General features: G+C 48.2%; 1 protein-coding gene across 2 annotated transcripts in view; it reads right to left on the bottom strand.

Moving 5' to 3' along the window:
- Positions 1-17,154, bottom strand: part of RALY (RALY heterogeneous nuclear ribonucleoprotein) — a 122,778-nt gene that overhangs the window by 17,871 nt on the left and 87,753 nt on the right. For both annotated transcript variants that reach the window (XM_034066608.1, XM_034066609.1), the window contains one exon: positions 3,402-3,666. In XM_034066608.1, coding sequence (XP_033922499.1) covers positions 3,402-3,657 — 256 coding nt within the window. In that variant the 5' untranslated portion in view covers positions 3,658-3,666. The remainder of the gene's footprint in view (positions 1-3,401; positions 3,667-17,154) is intronic.

Below are 17,154 nucleotides of genomic sequence, written 5' to 3'. Positions count from 1 at the left end.
GATCAAAAGCACCATTTGCATGGGGTTGGACATAAGGTGCCCCACAGCACTGGGACTTGTGCTAAGCTGGTGGCAAAAGTTAGTCCCTGAGGTGCTGGTGGATCTGAAGTACTGTAGAGAATCCCAGAAGGGTCTGGGCTGGAAGGGACCTGAAAGCCCATCCAGTTCCAACCCCTGCCACAGGCAGGGACACCTTCCACTAGAGTAGGTTGCTCAGGGGCTTGGAGTTCAAGGATCTGTGACTGCAAACTGGGGTATTCATAAGCTTGCCTAACAAGTGTGGTACTAGGGTGCTGCTCAGCTATTACATTGAATGTTCCTGTGAAGGAAGATTCAGATCAGCATGTGCGTTTTCTTTGCTGCCTTTTGTCCTCCATCCTTCCATACTCAGCTGCTAAGGGGAATGCAGAAGAGCACTGAGCCTAAATGCTAGCAAGGACATGCATGGCCATGGGACAGGTCCATGGGTAACTGCTGCCAATGTGAACATTAAGCATTTGGTTCCTTTTCTGAGTCTGCTGAGCAAGGCAATGCTTCTGTCAATGCTGCTTGCTACAGAGAGGAATAAACTCTTCCTTGGTGAAATTCTTCCATGGTGTATCCCAGAACACACCCCTCCTGTGCCCCAGTTCCCTTGTTGTGAGTCCTTTTTGCTGTCAGTGTGCATCTTGACAGCTGCCAGTCAGTTTTCTTGCAAAATGGATTGCTAATGACAGACCCATGCTCATTAACACTCTCCAATGAAATGAAAGCCCAATGAAAGCCAAATGAAAGCCCAATGGTGGACAATGACAATTAGCTCCATGTTCTGGTACCAATCACTACTGTGGAGCTTGCATTTGTGCATGTAGACACCACTAACAGTGGTGATAGACAGTTAGGTCCCTCAGGATTTTCTTGGTAGTGAACAAGGAGAGACAAAAGCTCACCATACACATCAGTCTGGAGAGATTATGCATTATTCCCATTCTGCAACACAGAACCTTCCTGCCCAGCTCAAGGCAGTATTTATCCCTTCTGCCCATATCCTGGCATCTTTGCCCGCACTAAAGGGAGAGGTTGTGCTTTGTGTAGTCAATATGGTAGGGTGAGGTTATGGTGTGGATCCAGCTTCCAGTGCAGAGCTTCTCCACTGGAATGGTAATTGCCTCCTGCAATGACTGGGGTGTCTGGGAACTTCTGGATAAAGCACAGAGGTTGCCAGGACCTGCCTGGCAGAGGAGTCCATGTCCCAGCTCAGGATGGGCTAAGCCATGGTTTCAAACACCTCCATTTGGTGATGCATCCAATACCGTGCTGATCAATTAAAATGTAAGACTTGATTGTTTGTGTTTATGGTAACAAAGGAGAAAAGAGAAAGAAATGGAAGAAATGCTATTAGACCACTTAGCTTGAGAGCTGACCTCAGCTGTGAGACACAAGCTAGAAAGATATCGCATACTCCTTCATCCTGGTATGTGCTGGAAAATGTCACCTGCAAATCACAGCACTCATGTCACATGCAAAACTATGAGGTTTTTCCATTTCTTACATGATGGTGCAAATTCTCCTTCCCATGTGAAGAACTGAAGCAGGAAAGTCAGTTTCACTCCAGTTGTTCCATGCGGGACTGATACCGCTAAGTCATTACAGCAAGTGCTTTCCATGCACAGCAGCTCTGGATTCAGACAAGGATGCTGTCCTTCTAGCACTGGGGACACATGGTCCTATGTGGTTATCACCTCCTCTTTTTCTAGGGAGGGACTTTCTACTTTGTTTTGTGCAGACATTTTCTAATTACATGGTTCAGCTCTTCTCTGCTGGGTCCTCCTGAAAGGGGAGTGTCTCTGTGGTCTGTGAACAGCAAAGGAAAGCTTGCTGAGCTCTTCTGTGGTGAGACTGGCCCATGAATGGAAGGCAGATGAAAGGTTGCTCCGTGTGTACCTCATCCAGTACATGTACAGGACACTCAGCTATAATATGGTCCTTTTGACTTGTTGGCAAGCCAGAACTCTGGGACCAGCACTGCACGTAAGAGGTTCCTATCACGGCAAACCTTTCATCTCTTCAGCTAAGTGAGCAAGTGCTGCCTGGCTCTTAGCTGTGTATCTTCTATCTGCCTGGAGCATCACAACGAACAACTTTGCTCCTCAAGGCCCACTCTGTCGTTATCTATGGACTCTGCAGATGTGGGCAATGCCTGGGCTGGAAGTACTGCTGGCACACTGCACTTGGCCTCAGTTTGCAGCTCCGCTCTCTGGACCATGAGAGAAGTGAAAGAAGTTTTTCGTGTTTGAATAAGTCTTAAAGATCAGACCTAGCATGAGACTTCTTATTTCAGCCTGCTGTGCCAGAAGCAGGGTGGGAATGGACTGCAAATCGCTTTCCTGGGTGCCCAACACACTGCCTGCAGCCCGCTTGGAAATAACCATTTTTCATTACAAATACTGTCCCCAGTTCCAATTCTCAGCTTAGAGCTGGTGACAACAGCTACTCAGCATATAACACTTGAGAGCCATCTGCAGAATAAGGATGCAGCTGGGAGCAGCTGGGGTGGTTCTCTTTGTTATTTCTTATCACACAGCAGTGCAGACAAGACTTTTATGTTTCTGAGGGGGCGAGTAATTTAACATCAGCTGGCTAGAGCTAGTCTGAGCTAGTTTGAGTTTGACTACCACTTCTCTAATTACAAGTACTCAAATATGTTGGGCAACTTATGTGTAAATAAGGCTTCAGGGAGACCTTACTGCAGCATTTCAGTATATAAAGGAGGCTTATAATAAAGTTTAAGGGAGCTTTTACCAGGGCCTGTAATGATGAGGGGTAATGATTTTAAACGGAAAAAAGGTAGGTTTAGGTTGGCTATAAGGATGGGTTTGAGCAACCTGGTCTAGTGACAGGGGGGTTGGACTAGATGATCTTTGATGGTTCCTTACAATCCACCATATCAAGGATAAGGACATGGGATGATTCAGAACTGTGTTTTAGCTTCCACAATCACAGCCCACAACATGAGGTTTTGGACAAGCATCACAGCCCTGAGGATACTTTGTCTGAACAGCCATGACCAGCCTTGCTTCTGACCTATATCCATATGGGACCCAGGAGCCTTCAGCTCCTACCCACCCGAGCTGTGCTGTAGTAGTGCTAGTCTCCAGCTCTGTCACAGCATGCTTTTGCCTTACCAAGGACCCTGTTGATCCTGACCCACTGGTTGACTTCCCAGACCTGCCTTGTCACTATGGACCTGCTCAGTCATCATTGGGTTGTGTCTGACCAATGTCACCATCATTGGACCTGACCCTGATTTGCAGGTTGATGTCCCAGTTTTACTGTGGACTGGACATCCCTTGACCATCCCCTGTGGAGCAACCAAGTCACGTTGCCCCTGGACACCCAAAATAGCTGAAGAAACGACTTACCCAGTGTCTGGCCAGCAAGCACACGTCCGTTCTCACCCAGCACAGCAGCACGTGCGTGCCTCTCATTGGAGTACTGTACAAAGGCATAGCCCTTGTGAACAGAGCAGCCCACCACTCGCCCGTACTTGGAGAAAATGGTCTCCACATCTGACTTCTTGACCACGGCTGTGTTGAGATTGCCAATGAAGACTCTGGAGTTGATGGACTTGGGGTCATTCTTGTTCGTGATGTTACTCGTCTGCACCTTCAATGACATCTTGAACACCTGAATGAACAAACTGATAGTCAGGGAGGTGTGCAAGGGTTTTCCTGGAGTCTTAGAAGGGTGAGGGATAAATCTCCCAGTAAGCCTGGAGCAAAGGAACCAGCTCCTCAACATCAGCAAGTCACAGATGAGGGGGTCCCATCTCCAGAGACCCCCTGTGTATTGGGGAGATGACTGTCACAGCTCTTGTCGGAAACCTATTTATCAGGCCGACACTCTGGGTGTAAGCTGGTCACTTTTAAAGGCCAAAACAAGATTTAAATACATTTTACATCTACATAAAAGCTTTAATACTATTATACAAAAGCTTTTACCTCTCTATACCTAATTACAATTCAAAGGGCTGCTCTTTTGAAAGCAGTTTGTAGTCAGCACCTTTGTTCACGCCCACCTTACCAAGCTTTCCTGAGCTGAGTACCATCCAGCACAGGCGAGCTCTCGCCACGCACAGGGACAGCCTTGTCCCTGTGGATCCACACTTGCAGCTAGGAAAGGATTTGAGTTTTCTGGATGCAAGTGAAGAGATGTAAGCGGCAAAGCAGCCCCATGCGCTCCCATCTGGTATCTGCACTCTCTGCCTGCCTGTGCATTTGCATGCTGGGCTTTGAGCAGAATTTTGTGCTGACAGGAGGTGTCACTGTTAGCTTGGAAATCACGAAGCCATCAGCCAGACAGCTGGAAGCCACTCCAACCCGCTTGAGCTGTAAGGCACCATCCTCCAAGTTTCTTGCCTAGGGTATTTGTAGGCAGCCTCTGAAAACAGGCTTTAGCTCTGAGGACTAAGAGGACCAAGGGACAGGACTGGAAACTGTGAAATTAAAGCTACCCTGGCTGCCTGTTTGCATTTCTGCAGCGAAAATTAGAGCTGTCCAACGACATCAGTTTGATTTTCATCTTCCAGAAAAAGAGGGGATGCTTTAGGATGGCTATTGTATGCTCCATACATAACATGTGGTTGTTACCTGGGAAAAGTCAGCTCAGAGCTATGGAAGGTATTTTTTGATGCACATGGAGGTGCTGCTGCTCTTCCCCAGCTCCTTCCAGCAGCACCTGCAGGTACTCCCAGCACCTGGGCAATGCCACCAGCATCACCTCAACTCCAGGTGGTCACTGAGCCTGGCACAGAGGATGCACTGTTACCACAGTCCCATGCTACCACAGTCCCACCATCTCCCTGGTAGTCCCCAGCATCTGCTCTGGCACTGCGCAGAGCTAAAGCACCATCTGCCTTTGGGGTTTTGGCTCTCTGGGCTTAAAGACCAAGTTTGTCTGGGTGCAAGGTGGGGACAGTGGCAGCTGTCCATCTGCATGGGTGCAGCTCCTGTGGACCATGTCTCCAAGCCCTTGCTTGCAGCCTGGCCTGCCCAAGGCACTGACACTGTCAGCATGTGATGCTCTGGCATGTGATGCCCCTTGGGATACAGGCTGCCCAGGGCAGTGCTGGAGTCACCATCCCTGGAAGTGTTCACACCCCATGTAGACGAGGCCCTCAGTGCCATGGGTTAGTGGTGGCCTTGGCAATGCTAGGGAATGGTTGGACTTGATCTTAAAGGTCTTCCAACCTAGTTGATTCTATGATTTTGTGATGCCCAGCAGGGGCTGCTCCTGTCCATAGTTCCATTTTGCCTGAGGGTACTTCTACCCATACAGACAAGCATTAGGGCTCCTGTCACTGGCTCTGTACCTCCAGGCTTTGGAACTTCAGTCCAGCACGAAAGTAAAGAGACAACAGAGAAGACTCACCCACACTATTTCCAGGTCTGACCCAGCCACATGTAGGCAGGGAGAATGCCTTCTTCCTCATAACAAAACCTAGTGCTCAAATATGCTACTACACTGTCTCACTTCATACCTCATCACAGAATCATAGAATCCCAAGGGTTGGAAGGGACCTCAAAAGATCATTTAGTCCAACCCCCCTGCAAGAGCAGGGTAACCTAGAGTACATCACACAGGAACTTGTCCAGGCGGGCCTTGAATATCTCCAACGTAGGAGACTCCACAACCCCCCTGGGCAACCTGTTCCAGTGCTCTGTCACTCTTACAGTAAAGAAGTTCTTCCTGATGTTAACTGAAGAGTTTTACTGCTCCTACCCCCTCCAGTCCCAGCTTAGGAAAAAGCCAGGCTGCTGTTTGCCCAAACCCTTCCTGAACACTCACCAGCCCAGATGTGTGTTATTGCAACAGTCAGAACCACTGAGCAGCTGCTTGCCAGTGCAAACACCAATTATACCAGGGCACTGAACTCCTTAAGCCTATGTAGGAGGAATAGGGGTTAAGCTGTCTCTGTGCACGAGAATAGAGAAGGCTGTCTGGGGGATTTGGGTAGAATGGTGGGGTTTGGGGCATAAACCATGTTATTTTCCCCCAAATCTAGTGTCTGCAGCCTCTCATCTGGTGCAACATGAGCCAGCTCTGCTGGTGTCAATGGATACTTTGCTCTCCATGGGTCTGCTTGAAAATAAAAGCTGGATGGGGTTGAGCTGTTTCTCAGGTGGGCACTAAGGCACCAGATGGATATTCACGTGGGGAAAGACTTCTCCAAGTCCTTCTTTCCATGACCTTGGCTGGCATGGAGGTGGGGGCTGAAGAGGAACCTGCATCTCTCCCAGGTCTTTGCTCCCTGTCCCCACCTTGCACTCTCCTCCTCTGGCTCCCTGAGCCTTCCCTCTGCTTCCCACAGTTGGAAAAGCATGTGCTTGTTTCCTCTCCTCCCCACCTGGGATGCTGCATCCCTACAGCCTCATAAAGCCTGTGGCTATGGAAGCTGGTGATGGGAGAAGTCACTTTTACCACCCATTTCAGGGACCAGTGATGGAGTGGTGAGCTTGGCATCCACCTCCCTTGGTACAGCCTTACCCTTGGCTCCCTGGTGGAAGTCCCAATGGCTTTGGGGCCATGTCAGGACACTGCAGGTCTGCACAGGAGATGTGCCTGTGGCTGATGAGTGATGGGATGGGGTCACCAGATGGCAAGCTCAAGGTCAGGCAAGGCAATGGCCACACTGCTGGGAAAGACTTGGGAGGAAGCCAGCGAGGCCCCAGTGTCCCTGCAGATGAGGTGTTCTCCTGGTGCCATCTGCACATTGACACTGTTCCTGCCCAGGCAGGCAGCAGGGCTTGGGCAGGGAGCTCTGCCCAAGGCTGAGGAGCTGGGACCCTGGGCTCCTAGCACAGCATTGCTCTGAGATTTTGAGCACCACCAGCGCTGTCCTCAGCCTAAAAGAGCCTGCATACCTCTCACTTTGCAGCACTGGTCACTGTGTTCAAAACCACTGTCCAAAGTGCTCTTCCGCTGCCCTGGGCAAACCTGGCACCCCCTGGAGAAGGCAGCGTCCCTTGCTTCCTCTGTCCTGCTCATCTGGGGCTTCTTCTTACACACAATATTCATTTCACATCACTTATTGGTCCCCGTTACTGTAACAACTATAAAAGGACACCTTAATCATTGCATATTAATATTTCATACTCCAACTAACTGCCTTCCAGCAGAGCACTTTGTGTTGTGCCCAGATTACATTCAGCACAGCCATCAGGCACGCTGGCCAACACAGCTCACCAGAGCAGTGCTATGAAGTACAGTGTCTTCTCAAGCCACTGTCTTTCTGACAGGCCACATAAAAACCAGTGGGCATGAGTCAGAGCAGAGTAACTCAGATATGAGTGACATGTCTGATTAGGAAAATATACACAGCAGAGACACATATAACTGGTTATAGATCAATATTCTAATAACTATCAGCCTTCAGCAGATGCATTTTCACAGCTATTATTTTACCTTTCATCCCCCAGCCACAACTGCAACAAGACAGACTTGGGTTGGAAAAGAGAACAAGACAGAAGGCAAGTAGTAATAACACTTGTACATAGATGAATGTATACAGGGGTCCTTCACCTTTAGAACCTCAGAGAACACCAAGCACAGATAACTGTGATTTTCTGCAAGGGAAACTGAGGCCCAGACAAGAGAGGTCTGGAGGGTGTGTGCCACCAGCCTCATCAAAGCCTACAGAAACATCATAACCACACCTCCCACTGCCAACTGACCCCACAGACATAGTAAACTTTTGGAAATTTAAGGATCAGATTGTCATAAGTTCCTTCCTTCAAATCACACCATGGTGACCCCATAAACACATCCATCTGCATGTATGCTGTGCCACCTCAGGGCTCTCCCACCATCCCCTGACCATCACCCCTGCAATCTACCCCTACCACAGATGCCAGGACCACAGCTCTCCATGGATTCACCACCCTGCTATGCACGGCACAAGGAAACCTGTTTGCCAGGCTGAGAAGAAAACATGGGATTGACTGAACTTTGTACCCAAAAAGTCAAGGATCCCCAGTGCCATTTCTTGGAGGTGTGAGGACCACTCTGAGGTCCTACACAGCTGCCATGCTTAAGAAGAGGCTGTCTGCCTGCACATGGCCCCAGTGATGCTGCAGCACTCAGAGGTGCCCAGATACCCACCGCTAGCACTTTGTCCTAGGACAGCATAGCTGGAAACAGTGTCACAGTCCCTGCTGCCATAAACATCCAGGAATCCCTTCAAAACACTGATATTCAATCTGGTAACAGCCCAAGGCCAGAGCTGCTTCACCCGATAAGCTATTTTTCCTCCCTGCTTTAAGTGCCTTGCTTCATAGATTAGCTGTTTAATTGAGAGCCAGGTGTCTGAAATCCCTAGGGGCCTCTGTCTTAGTGATGAACTGTCAGAGAAGAAAAAGGCAAAGCAAACCCATAGAGCCCCATCACCCTCTCTTGCAGAAAGCTCTTTATTTCAGCGTGACAGCAACATGCAGCCGGGCTCTTATTCTCCTCTTATCACGCTTCTTCACAAAAGAGGAGATGTGGTTTTTCATCCTCCGTCCAGTAACAAGTTTTCCCAACTCAGTGGCTTTCCACTGCGAGCCAGATGACAAATGAAGACATCCTGCAGGGACCAGGGCCAGGTTTGGGGACAGCTTGGCATTTGGAGTACTGAAAAAAGCAGCAGCAAACCTGTCTTGCCAGCACACGTGATGGATGTTGCAGCCTGTGGTGCACTATGCTTCAGTGAGAGCTGGGGGTCCCCAGCTCCAATGCCAGGGCTGCTGCACCCTTGCTCAACACTGGAGGAAGCCTAAATGACACAACTTGATTCAGGTCTTCTTTAACCATACTCTTTCATAGGACAAAACCCAGTTCTGCACCACCGCACTGCTTTTTGGAGGACTCCCACCTCTTTTCATCCCCCAACTGTAATGTCTGTATATGTTCCTTACAAGTGGGAAGAAGGGTGGTTTTTAGGGAGGAACAAGGCAGTTAACATTCCCCAGCACAAACTGGCATGGCTGTGACACTGAGCATCTCCCTTCAGGCAGCCATCAACCCAGATGCTCATCTCTTAGGGATTTCTGACTAAAACAGTCCTTCTAGCCAAAACACCCCAAGTCTTAGAACAAAACAGAGCCAGCTACAACACAGAGGAGCTCCACTGACTGCACTGCCGCAGCACCATCGACAGCACAGAAATGCACATGCATTTAAAAGCAAAGTCCCTACTACCCCCGGTGCCAATCATTCCTCCCCCAGGAGCTGCAAGTAATTTGCTAGTGAGTCCCCAAATGCCAGAGCCGAGCTCCGAAGCATTAGTTTAATAACCAACACAAGCCCTGCAATGTTTTTAATAACTCCTGAGTCCCCAGCATGTCCTGCACAGAAACCCAGAGGGGCTCAGCCCTCCTCCCGGAGAGCAGAAAGACCCTGTTCACTGTTCCATGGTTCAATAAACAGAGTAAACTGGAAGGAAACCAGTCCTTGGGGTTTCCAGGTGAAACAGCTTCAATTCTCCCAAACGTGATTGTTAAGGGACCAGAAAGTTATTAAAAAAAAAGGATATAGACAAAGATGTCACAATTATTGGACCAGTTCTGCAGGACTGGGGCTGACTTTTGGGGAAATCTCTGCTCTGCTCAGAGAGGTGGCAGAGCCAGAACGCTGAAGATCAGCTCAGCAGGAGCCAGACTAACTTGTTGTGAAGCTGCGGGTTCCCTTTGCAAATCTTCCTCCCCCCTGTAAAGTGCCTGAGGACACTATTTCCTCCTCCCAAGCATACAGACTCTGCAGTCCAGTTTCAGCCCAGTTTCCACTCTGCACATCATATTTTCCTTGGTAGAAGGAAATAATTTTAACACCTGACATACAGGAGACGCTGCTGCTGTAACAGCTCTGGATGGTGACTGCCTGTAATGACATATGTGGTGATGCATCTGCACCACCCAGGGTCACAGGAGAGCATCCAGCAATTACTGCCTCTGCAAGCACACTGGGAACTCCTGGGGAGCTTGGGGTCACAGATGTATTTATAACCTGTCCTCACTGTCTGCTCCCCACCGAGCACTCAGGTCTCGGTTTATGGGGTGGGTGAAGTTTATGGTGGTGTAGCTGCTGCCCACCTCTGGTCTCCTTCACCCCTGTTTAGATGGGGGCTGCATTCATCCTGTGCACTTGGGCAGCACAGAGGGGAGAGCAAAGCTGTGGAGCAGGAGGGAGAGAAAACATCAGCTACATCTGGTTCAAGCACATTTGCTGCAGGATGTAAGCAAATAATCCTGCCTGACACCATTAGCTTGTGGCAGATGCCGAGTTCTGCATTTCACAGGGTTCTGGTAGGAGGGGCTGGTCTCTTCCCTTGATCCATCTTACTCTATGCCACCTCTGACACACATTTACATTGGTGCATCCTCTCCCAGAGCCTCTCTGTGTCACCAGTACACACTGGGTTATGTCACCTATGGCTGAAGCACTGGGACCAGCAAGCTTGGGGATGCTGATGCCTTTGTGCTGGACAGAGAGGAGCAAGGCAGTCGGACTCCATAACCTCTCTATTTTTGAGTGCTACCTCCACAGATTTGGGATTAACTCCCTTTTGATGCAGGGTGCTGCTGCCCAGATGAGTGGGTACCCAGCACACAGCAGCATGGACAGAATTAGATCCCTCATAATCTTCCTTCGACTGTCTTGCTATGCAAACAGCCTCCTTTTTTAATTTTTAATTAAAACAACAAGCCATTTTGAACTGGAGAAATCCTGCCAGCTGGCTCTGATTTAAATTGCAGTGCAACTGTTAAATCCTTCCATAAATAATCAATAGCTGATTTAATAAGTATTTAATCAGTTGCTAAAAGTACAACGGTTACAAAGTCTGTCAGGTCAGCACACAGTTTATAGCTGTGGCTCGTAACTGTTTGTCCTATATATTAATCATGCCTATAGAAAGCTTAAAAATCTATTCATTAGAGCCTTAAATCCTGTCTATTCAGTGCAATAAAGGGATGATCTGCAGCTGGATCCTCTGAGATCCATCCAAGCAGTCCCTGCAGCAGCACTGCCCCTCACTCTGCCTGTCTCCTCAAACCTCAGGCTCACTCCAAAGGATGAACACGTGTGTGTGGTCATGCTGGAGCTAAGAGGACTCCCTGTGAGGCAGGACACGGCTCCCATAAGGCAGATACCAGAGGTGTGCACATATATATGATGATCACGGATCATCACCTTTACACCAAAGCTGCTGATCTGCACTGGCTTTGGAGGCAATGTTTTCTCCCACCTGCTTGTAAAGCCAAAGTCTCTCCTTGGGCCAAAGACAGACAAAAGTTGTCCCACAGCAGTGCAATGTGACAGCAAGGAGCATCCAAAGTGCCCCTGACCTTCAGTCCTGCCTTACAGCTCAGAGATGAACTTCTTTGGAAACAAGGATGTGCCATGTACTGACCAGGATTTTCAGGCAGATATTAACCTTGGTGGGTTAAATTTGGGTTTCCACTCCAAAGCTAACAACACTGCATTTAAAACATGAGAGTCCTGACAGCATACGAGGCAAAAAAAAGGAAACCCCACCATCAGCAGTGTGCTAGGAGCACAAATTAGGGCACCCTCGGAAGCTTACATATCAACATGCTGGGTTTCACCCTACAAGAAGGAGCTCCTCTGCACTTGAACATGAACTCCCCATTCTCATTGATCTTTTCTGGACTCTGCTTTTCCCATGAAAATATTCTTTAAATGAAGGCATTTTTCTCCTAAAAAAAAACCTCAAAAAGGATCATTCTTTAATTGCAGAATATGCAACAAGTTGATTTCAGGAGCCTGCCTCTAATCGTCTTGAAAGTCTCTCATGAACAGACTAACATTCTTTTTGACAGCAGCAAAATAAATTTTAAAGGTCAATTGAATCAGATAAGCCCAGCCTGGCAGCACTTTCAGATGCAGAATTCCACGGATAATGTTTAGGTTATGTCTGAGAACAGAAACAAAATTCTTTGGAGGAAAGAATCTTTAAAAGGAAAAAAAAAAAAAGGGGGGGGGGAAATGAAAAGGAAACAGCAATTAAATAGAATGTCATCCATAATCCCAGTGGTGCAGATCCTTATGATTACCTACTGGGCTATGGACAATGCTACACGTATTAATCTAATTAAAGCCCTTTTTTACAGGCATCTGAAGGCAGCTCATTAGTGTGTTTCTGAGATGTTCATTAATGGTTGGCCATGACTAATTTCTTGAGAATTATTCTTTAATTCTTTATCATTCACAGCCTAATAGGAAAACACAATGTTTCCATCCCCCACTCTCCCACTCGTACTCAGTGGAGACAGGCTCTCATCAACTGCCTATTGACTTGATGATCCTTAATGAACAACTCCCCCCACCAGACCAAATGTTGTTTTAACAGCAAATGATTTATTTATGAGGAAAAGCGAGTGAACTTTCTAAGAACTTTCTGAGCTGTTAATGAACCGGCATCTTTGCTGATGCTCTTTGCAGCTCCTGCTTATGGTAGAGAGGAAACAGAGTGCTGGAAAAGCGGGACTTCCAGGCTGGCTGCAGAAGCACCTCCTGCTCTGGTCCATAAGCCCAGCGCTCACCTCCTCATACAAAACACCTCTGGCCATGGCTAATGGGTGGTCTCAGGAGCACTCCCAAGATCCAGCGTTGGGCCATGTCACAGCCTATATAGAACATAGAATCACTGAATCCCAGACTGGTTTGGGTTAACATCATCCACTTCCAAGGCTCTGCCATGAGCAGCAACATCTTCCACTAGACCAGGTTGCTCCAAGCCCTGTCCAACCTACATGATACAGGCTCCTGTGAGGATATATGGGCCTCCAGAAGTAGGGGGGAAATGTGGGCTCCTATTTCATGCTGCCAACCCACCACTAGGTAACTAAATCACTTGCCAGGGCCACCCAGCTTCCAAAAAGAACTGCTGCAGATGGAGCTTCACTGATGCAATGCTCAGTATTTAGCCCTTCTATCTAAGCACAAGTCCTACATCTTGATGCCACAGCACCTTTAACACACAAACACTATTCTGTTCCCAGCCAAGCTAGTCCTGCTCATCCCAAAGGTTGTGCTGGGCTCCTGGGGCCATCCCTGCCTCTTCCAAGCCATGAGGGCTATGGCTGGTTTTCCTGAATGACTGAGCAGAAATCAGGGATTTCCACATCACCACGTGCTTCCTGCTGCTGGGGATTTCAGCAAAGCCTCAAATACCAGGAGATTTGGCACAGCCAAGAGCTGGGGAGGACACTGTGAGCGCAGTCACCAGAAGCAGATCAAGGGAGTCTCTCTGGGACCCAGATCAAACTGTTCCTCCAAAATGCTTGTCTGTGTTTCCTACAGAGAAAACCAGCTGATTGTCCCTACACCTCTACTGCACTTCGTGTCATGGGTATCACCAAAGCCAGGTGCTTGCTCCCCATGGAGCTGAAGCAGGGATGGGGAGCCTTAGGGATGCAGAGCAAGAGAAAATTGCTGGTCGTTGGCACCGTAACCTTCAGTTCTTTAACAGCTGAGGTTTCTGACATGCTCCTTTCCTCCCTCAGTAAATTAGCAGTTGACTGCCTTTAAAGATTATGTTAGACACTAAATATGCAGAATGACACAAATGATTATGATACAGAAAGTCAATCCGCTGAGATGTGGGCTTCTACTTCACTTGCGGTGGGATTTGCTGAGGTTTGCTTGTCTAAATACCACGTCCAAAGCTCCACAGTAACTGGGGAGGGACCCTCAACCCAAGGAAAGCATCTCTTATGGGAAGGATGGAGCCTGCAGCGATGGAACAAGGATACCTGAAAAGCAGCTGGGCTGCTCAAGACGATCACTATGTCAAGACCTATGTTGGTAGCCTTTCCTTTGCCATTTGAGAAATAATAAATCCTGCTCTCCTTCTACTGGTCTTTGCCTCCCCAGTTCTCCAGATGCAAAGACTACAAGAAAGCCTGGATTTATGGAGGGTACATCTGCTCCCATGTGCTGTGCTACCCTCAGCATCAGTTCACCTGAAGCCCAGGGGTGACTGATGGTCTGGTGATTTTCCCACTGACGTCAGCAAGTGTTGGATCAAAGCCAGAGATGAAAGTACCTCATCTGCTTTCATTCTCCATCAATATCCTCATGCCTCTCTTGCATACCCTGATTATGTGTGGACTGTGTGGACTCCTGGGGCTAGCCGTTGATGCCATTTATATCCCTTCACACTCTGCCGGCCCTTCTCCAGGAGAGCAACACCCTTCACAGTGTTAAGCTACCACAGAGGAGGCAAAAGGCACCGACCCCTTTTTTAATAATACAAGATGATTAGTACCCCATCATTGTTGTTGATTATGCTCATTCTTTGCTGTAAATGAAGTTTAGAAGTCATTAAAAGATTTGTCAGCTGTGACTTATGAGCCCTTCTTGCTGCAGGGGAGTGAAGCAATGACAAATTCTCTCCACCACCATATCATCTGTTACATGTTAGAAGTTGCCATGTTCCAATTACCAGGGACCCACCAAATCCATAAATGAAAAGCAACTCAAATATCCTGCACAGCTGCTGGGACCGTTAGTCAGAGCCAGAGGGGTTCACGGCACCAGGCTGAGAGGGAATCAGGACTAAAACCACTTCAGTGCATGCAGGGCATCACTGGCTACTGCATGGGTCTTTATCAACCTCAATGTTGCCTTGGGCAAACCTTTGGGGAGCTGGATCAACGCCTGCCTTCCCAAGTGGGAGACAAGACTAAAGGGCTGCAGGAGCTGAGGGCTGGGGTTACTGAGACATGACCAGCACTGGGTGGCAGGATGGGGCCAGAAGAGCTCAAGAGTCAAGTCAAAAACTAAATAGAACAAATAGCTTGCTCATTTTTCTTGCTTGCAGCACAGTGGGAAAGGATACAGTTAGTGCCAAGTGCTGTGCTGCCTTGTCTGCCACTTCTGATGAAGCTGGCACCAAGAACTGCCCAGTTCTCTGGGCACCCTGCAGCTTCCCACCAACATGGGCTACTCAACCCTGCCCTTCCCATGGGATGCTGAAGAGCTTTTCTGCACCACTCTTCCTCTCAGTCATACAGGTAAGATACTGGCCCCTGAGTCATGGCAGGAAGACAGGAGCTCTTCAGGTCATCACAGAATCCCAGCCTGGTTTGTGTTGGAAGGGACCTTAAAGCTCATCCAGTTCCAACCTCCTGCCATGGGCAGGGACACCTTCCACTAGAGCAGATTGCTTAAAGCCCAATACAGCCTTGGCCAGGTCTCTGTAGCATCCTTTCTCTTGTCCTTGCCCTGGGGACTAGCCCCAGTGTGCAGATTACACACAAAGCCTATGCCTATCAGTGACTCTCAGTGCTCATCTGCTGCAGGGGAAGGGCATGCATCAGGTGTTACCAAACTATCTGGGTGATGCCAGGGAAACACTGCGGAGCTTCTTGTTAACACAACAGCTTATAAAATCAATTAGATCACATTAAATGTCAATTTGGCCCTCATCATGCTTAACCTCCATGTGAGAGGGGTAATGGCCCATGGAAGTTTACTGCCTGTTTGGCTTTAATTTGTTGGGCATGGTGGAGGGAGCATTCACAGTGACAAACTTTGCTTTCCCAGGCAACAATAGCTATTACTAAAATCTTTGAGATGGGTTTCTCTCCAAACTTTTCTCTATGAGACTCCACTGAAGGTGTGCCACAGGAACCAAACCAGAGCAGCGACTGCAGTCATGACTGTGTCTGGAGCTTGTATCCTGCATCTGGCACTGGCCAACACCTAGCACTGCCTGTAACACCAGCAGAGGACTAATGTGCCCACCCAGTGCAAAGAACTGCCTGCAGGTCCCCTGAAGAGTGTGGCTGACAATCTCACATGCAAAGCTTGATTGTCTTTCATTCACCCTCCCTCACCATGCAGGCAGGCATTTATCCTCTTAACCATATTTTATCCTGTTTTACCTTATCAAATCTGATCTTTCCTCAGCAAAACTGGCTGCCTGGGTCTGTGTCTACCAACGCTCACCCGAGCCAGCATGACTTTCAGCTGCTGTTTGCTTTCCTTGCTGTGTAGGGCATCTTTGACTATCACCAAGAACTGTGAGCAGCAACAGATCTGTCTGGACACGGCTGCTCCACAATTACTCATTTTAACTGTAGCAGTCATTGGAAAAGCAAAAGAAGAATGATTTAATTTTCATAACCTTGAGCTCCCCCTGCCCTGCTTGGATGAGCTTGCCTGCATTATTTGCATCCCCTAGGAACACAGACACCACATTGCTCCTGCTGCAGAGAGCATCGTGCATCTTTCACACCCGCTCAAGACTTGATGTTAGCACTCAGATGCCCAGGACTTCACCAGTGTGGTGGATGATGAACCCCTCCCCAGGAAACCTGCTATTGACCCAAACAGATAAACCCTGGCCAACCAACCCACACTTGATTCTTCTAGTTAGTGCTCATGTGTAAATGCTGAATGAGCCCCATGGGAGCATTTGGGAAGGACCAGAGATGTGACGGGAAAAAAGGATGGCTTGTTTTCTGATACCTGCAGCTTATGGGGCACCAAGTCAGCTCTTATCACTTGAGGCTATTTAAAACATCACTTTTTTTCCTCAAAGGAAGAATTCATAAACAGTTGTGTTCTTTCTGGCTTTGCTGAGGCGTTCTCCCACAGTGCTACCTGGCCAGCTGACCTATAGCTCCTGAGCACAGAGCTGTAAATATCACTGCAGTCACTTCCTTTGCAGTTATTTAACATCTTAACTTGTCTCAATGGCTCAGATACGCTGCAACTGGCTTCCAGCTGGGGATGATGGCTAAAACTGGGAGGGCTCTGTATTAAGAGTGCTGATCATCCTTCATGTAAGGAGGTAAAAATCTTCCCCTCTGAAGCACTCTCAAGAACAACTTACATAGGAAAGCAGGGAGAAATCCTCTCTTTCACTATGATCTTTAACCTCTATGTGCCATAGTCCACATCAGCATAAAGGGCTTGCTTTTTGGGCTCAATATAAAGTCATGAAGATTTGCTCATGGCTGCAAATTACCTTGATGAAAAGCAACCTGTAAATGCAAATGATGACAGTGATAGCTGCTATATATAATGTCTGGGAGATCATTAATGCCAATCAGCTCACATATATGGAATATACACCTTGTCAAAGTAAAGGGAGATCACTTTACAATA

Source organism: Melopsittacus undulatus, chromosome 10, assembly GCF_012275295.1.
Source record: "Melopsittacus undulatus isolate bMelUnd1 chromosome 10, bMelUnd1.mat.Z, whole genome shotgun sequence".
NCBI lineage: Eukaryota > Metazoa > Chordata > Aves > Psittaciformes > Psittaculidae > Melopsittacus > Melopsittacus undulatus.
The sequence above is the reverse complement of the archived record's forward strand: the minus strand, read 5'-3'. Positions and strand labels throughout refer to the sequence as shown.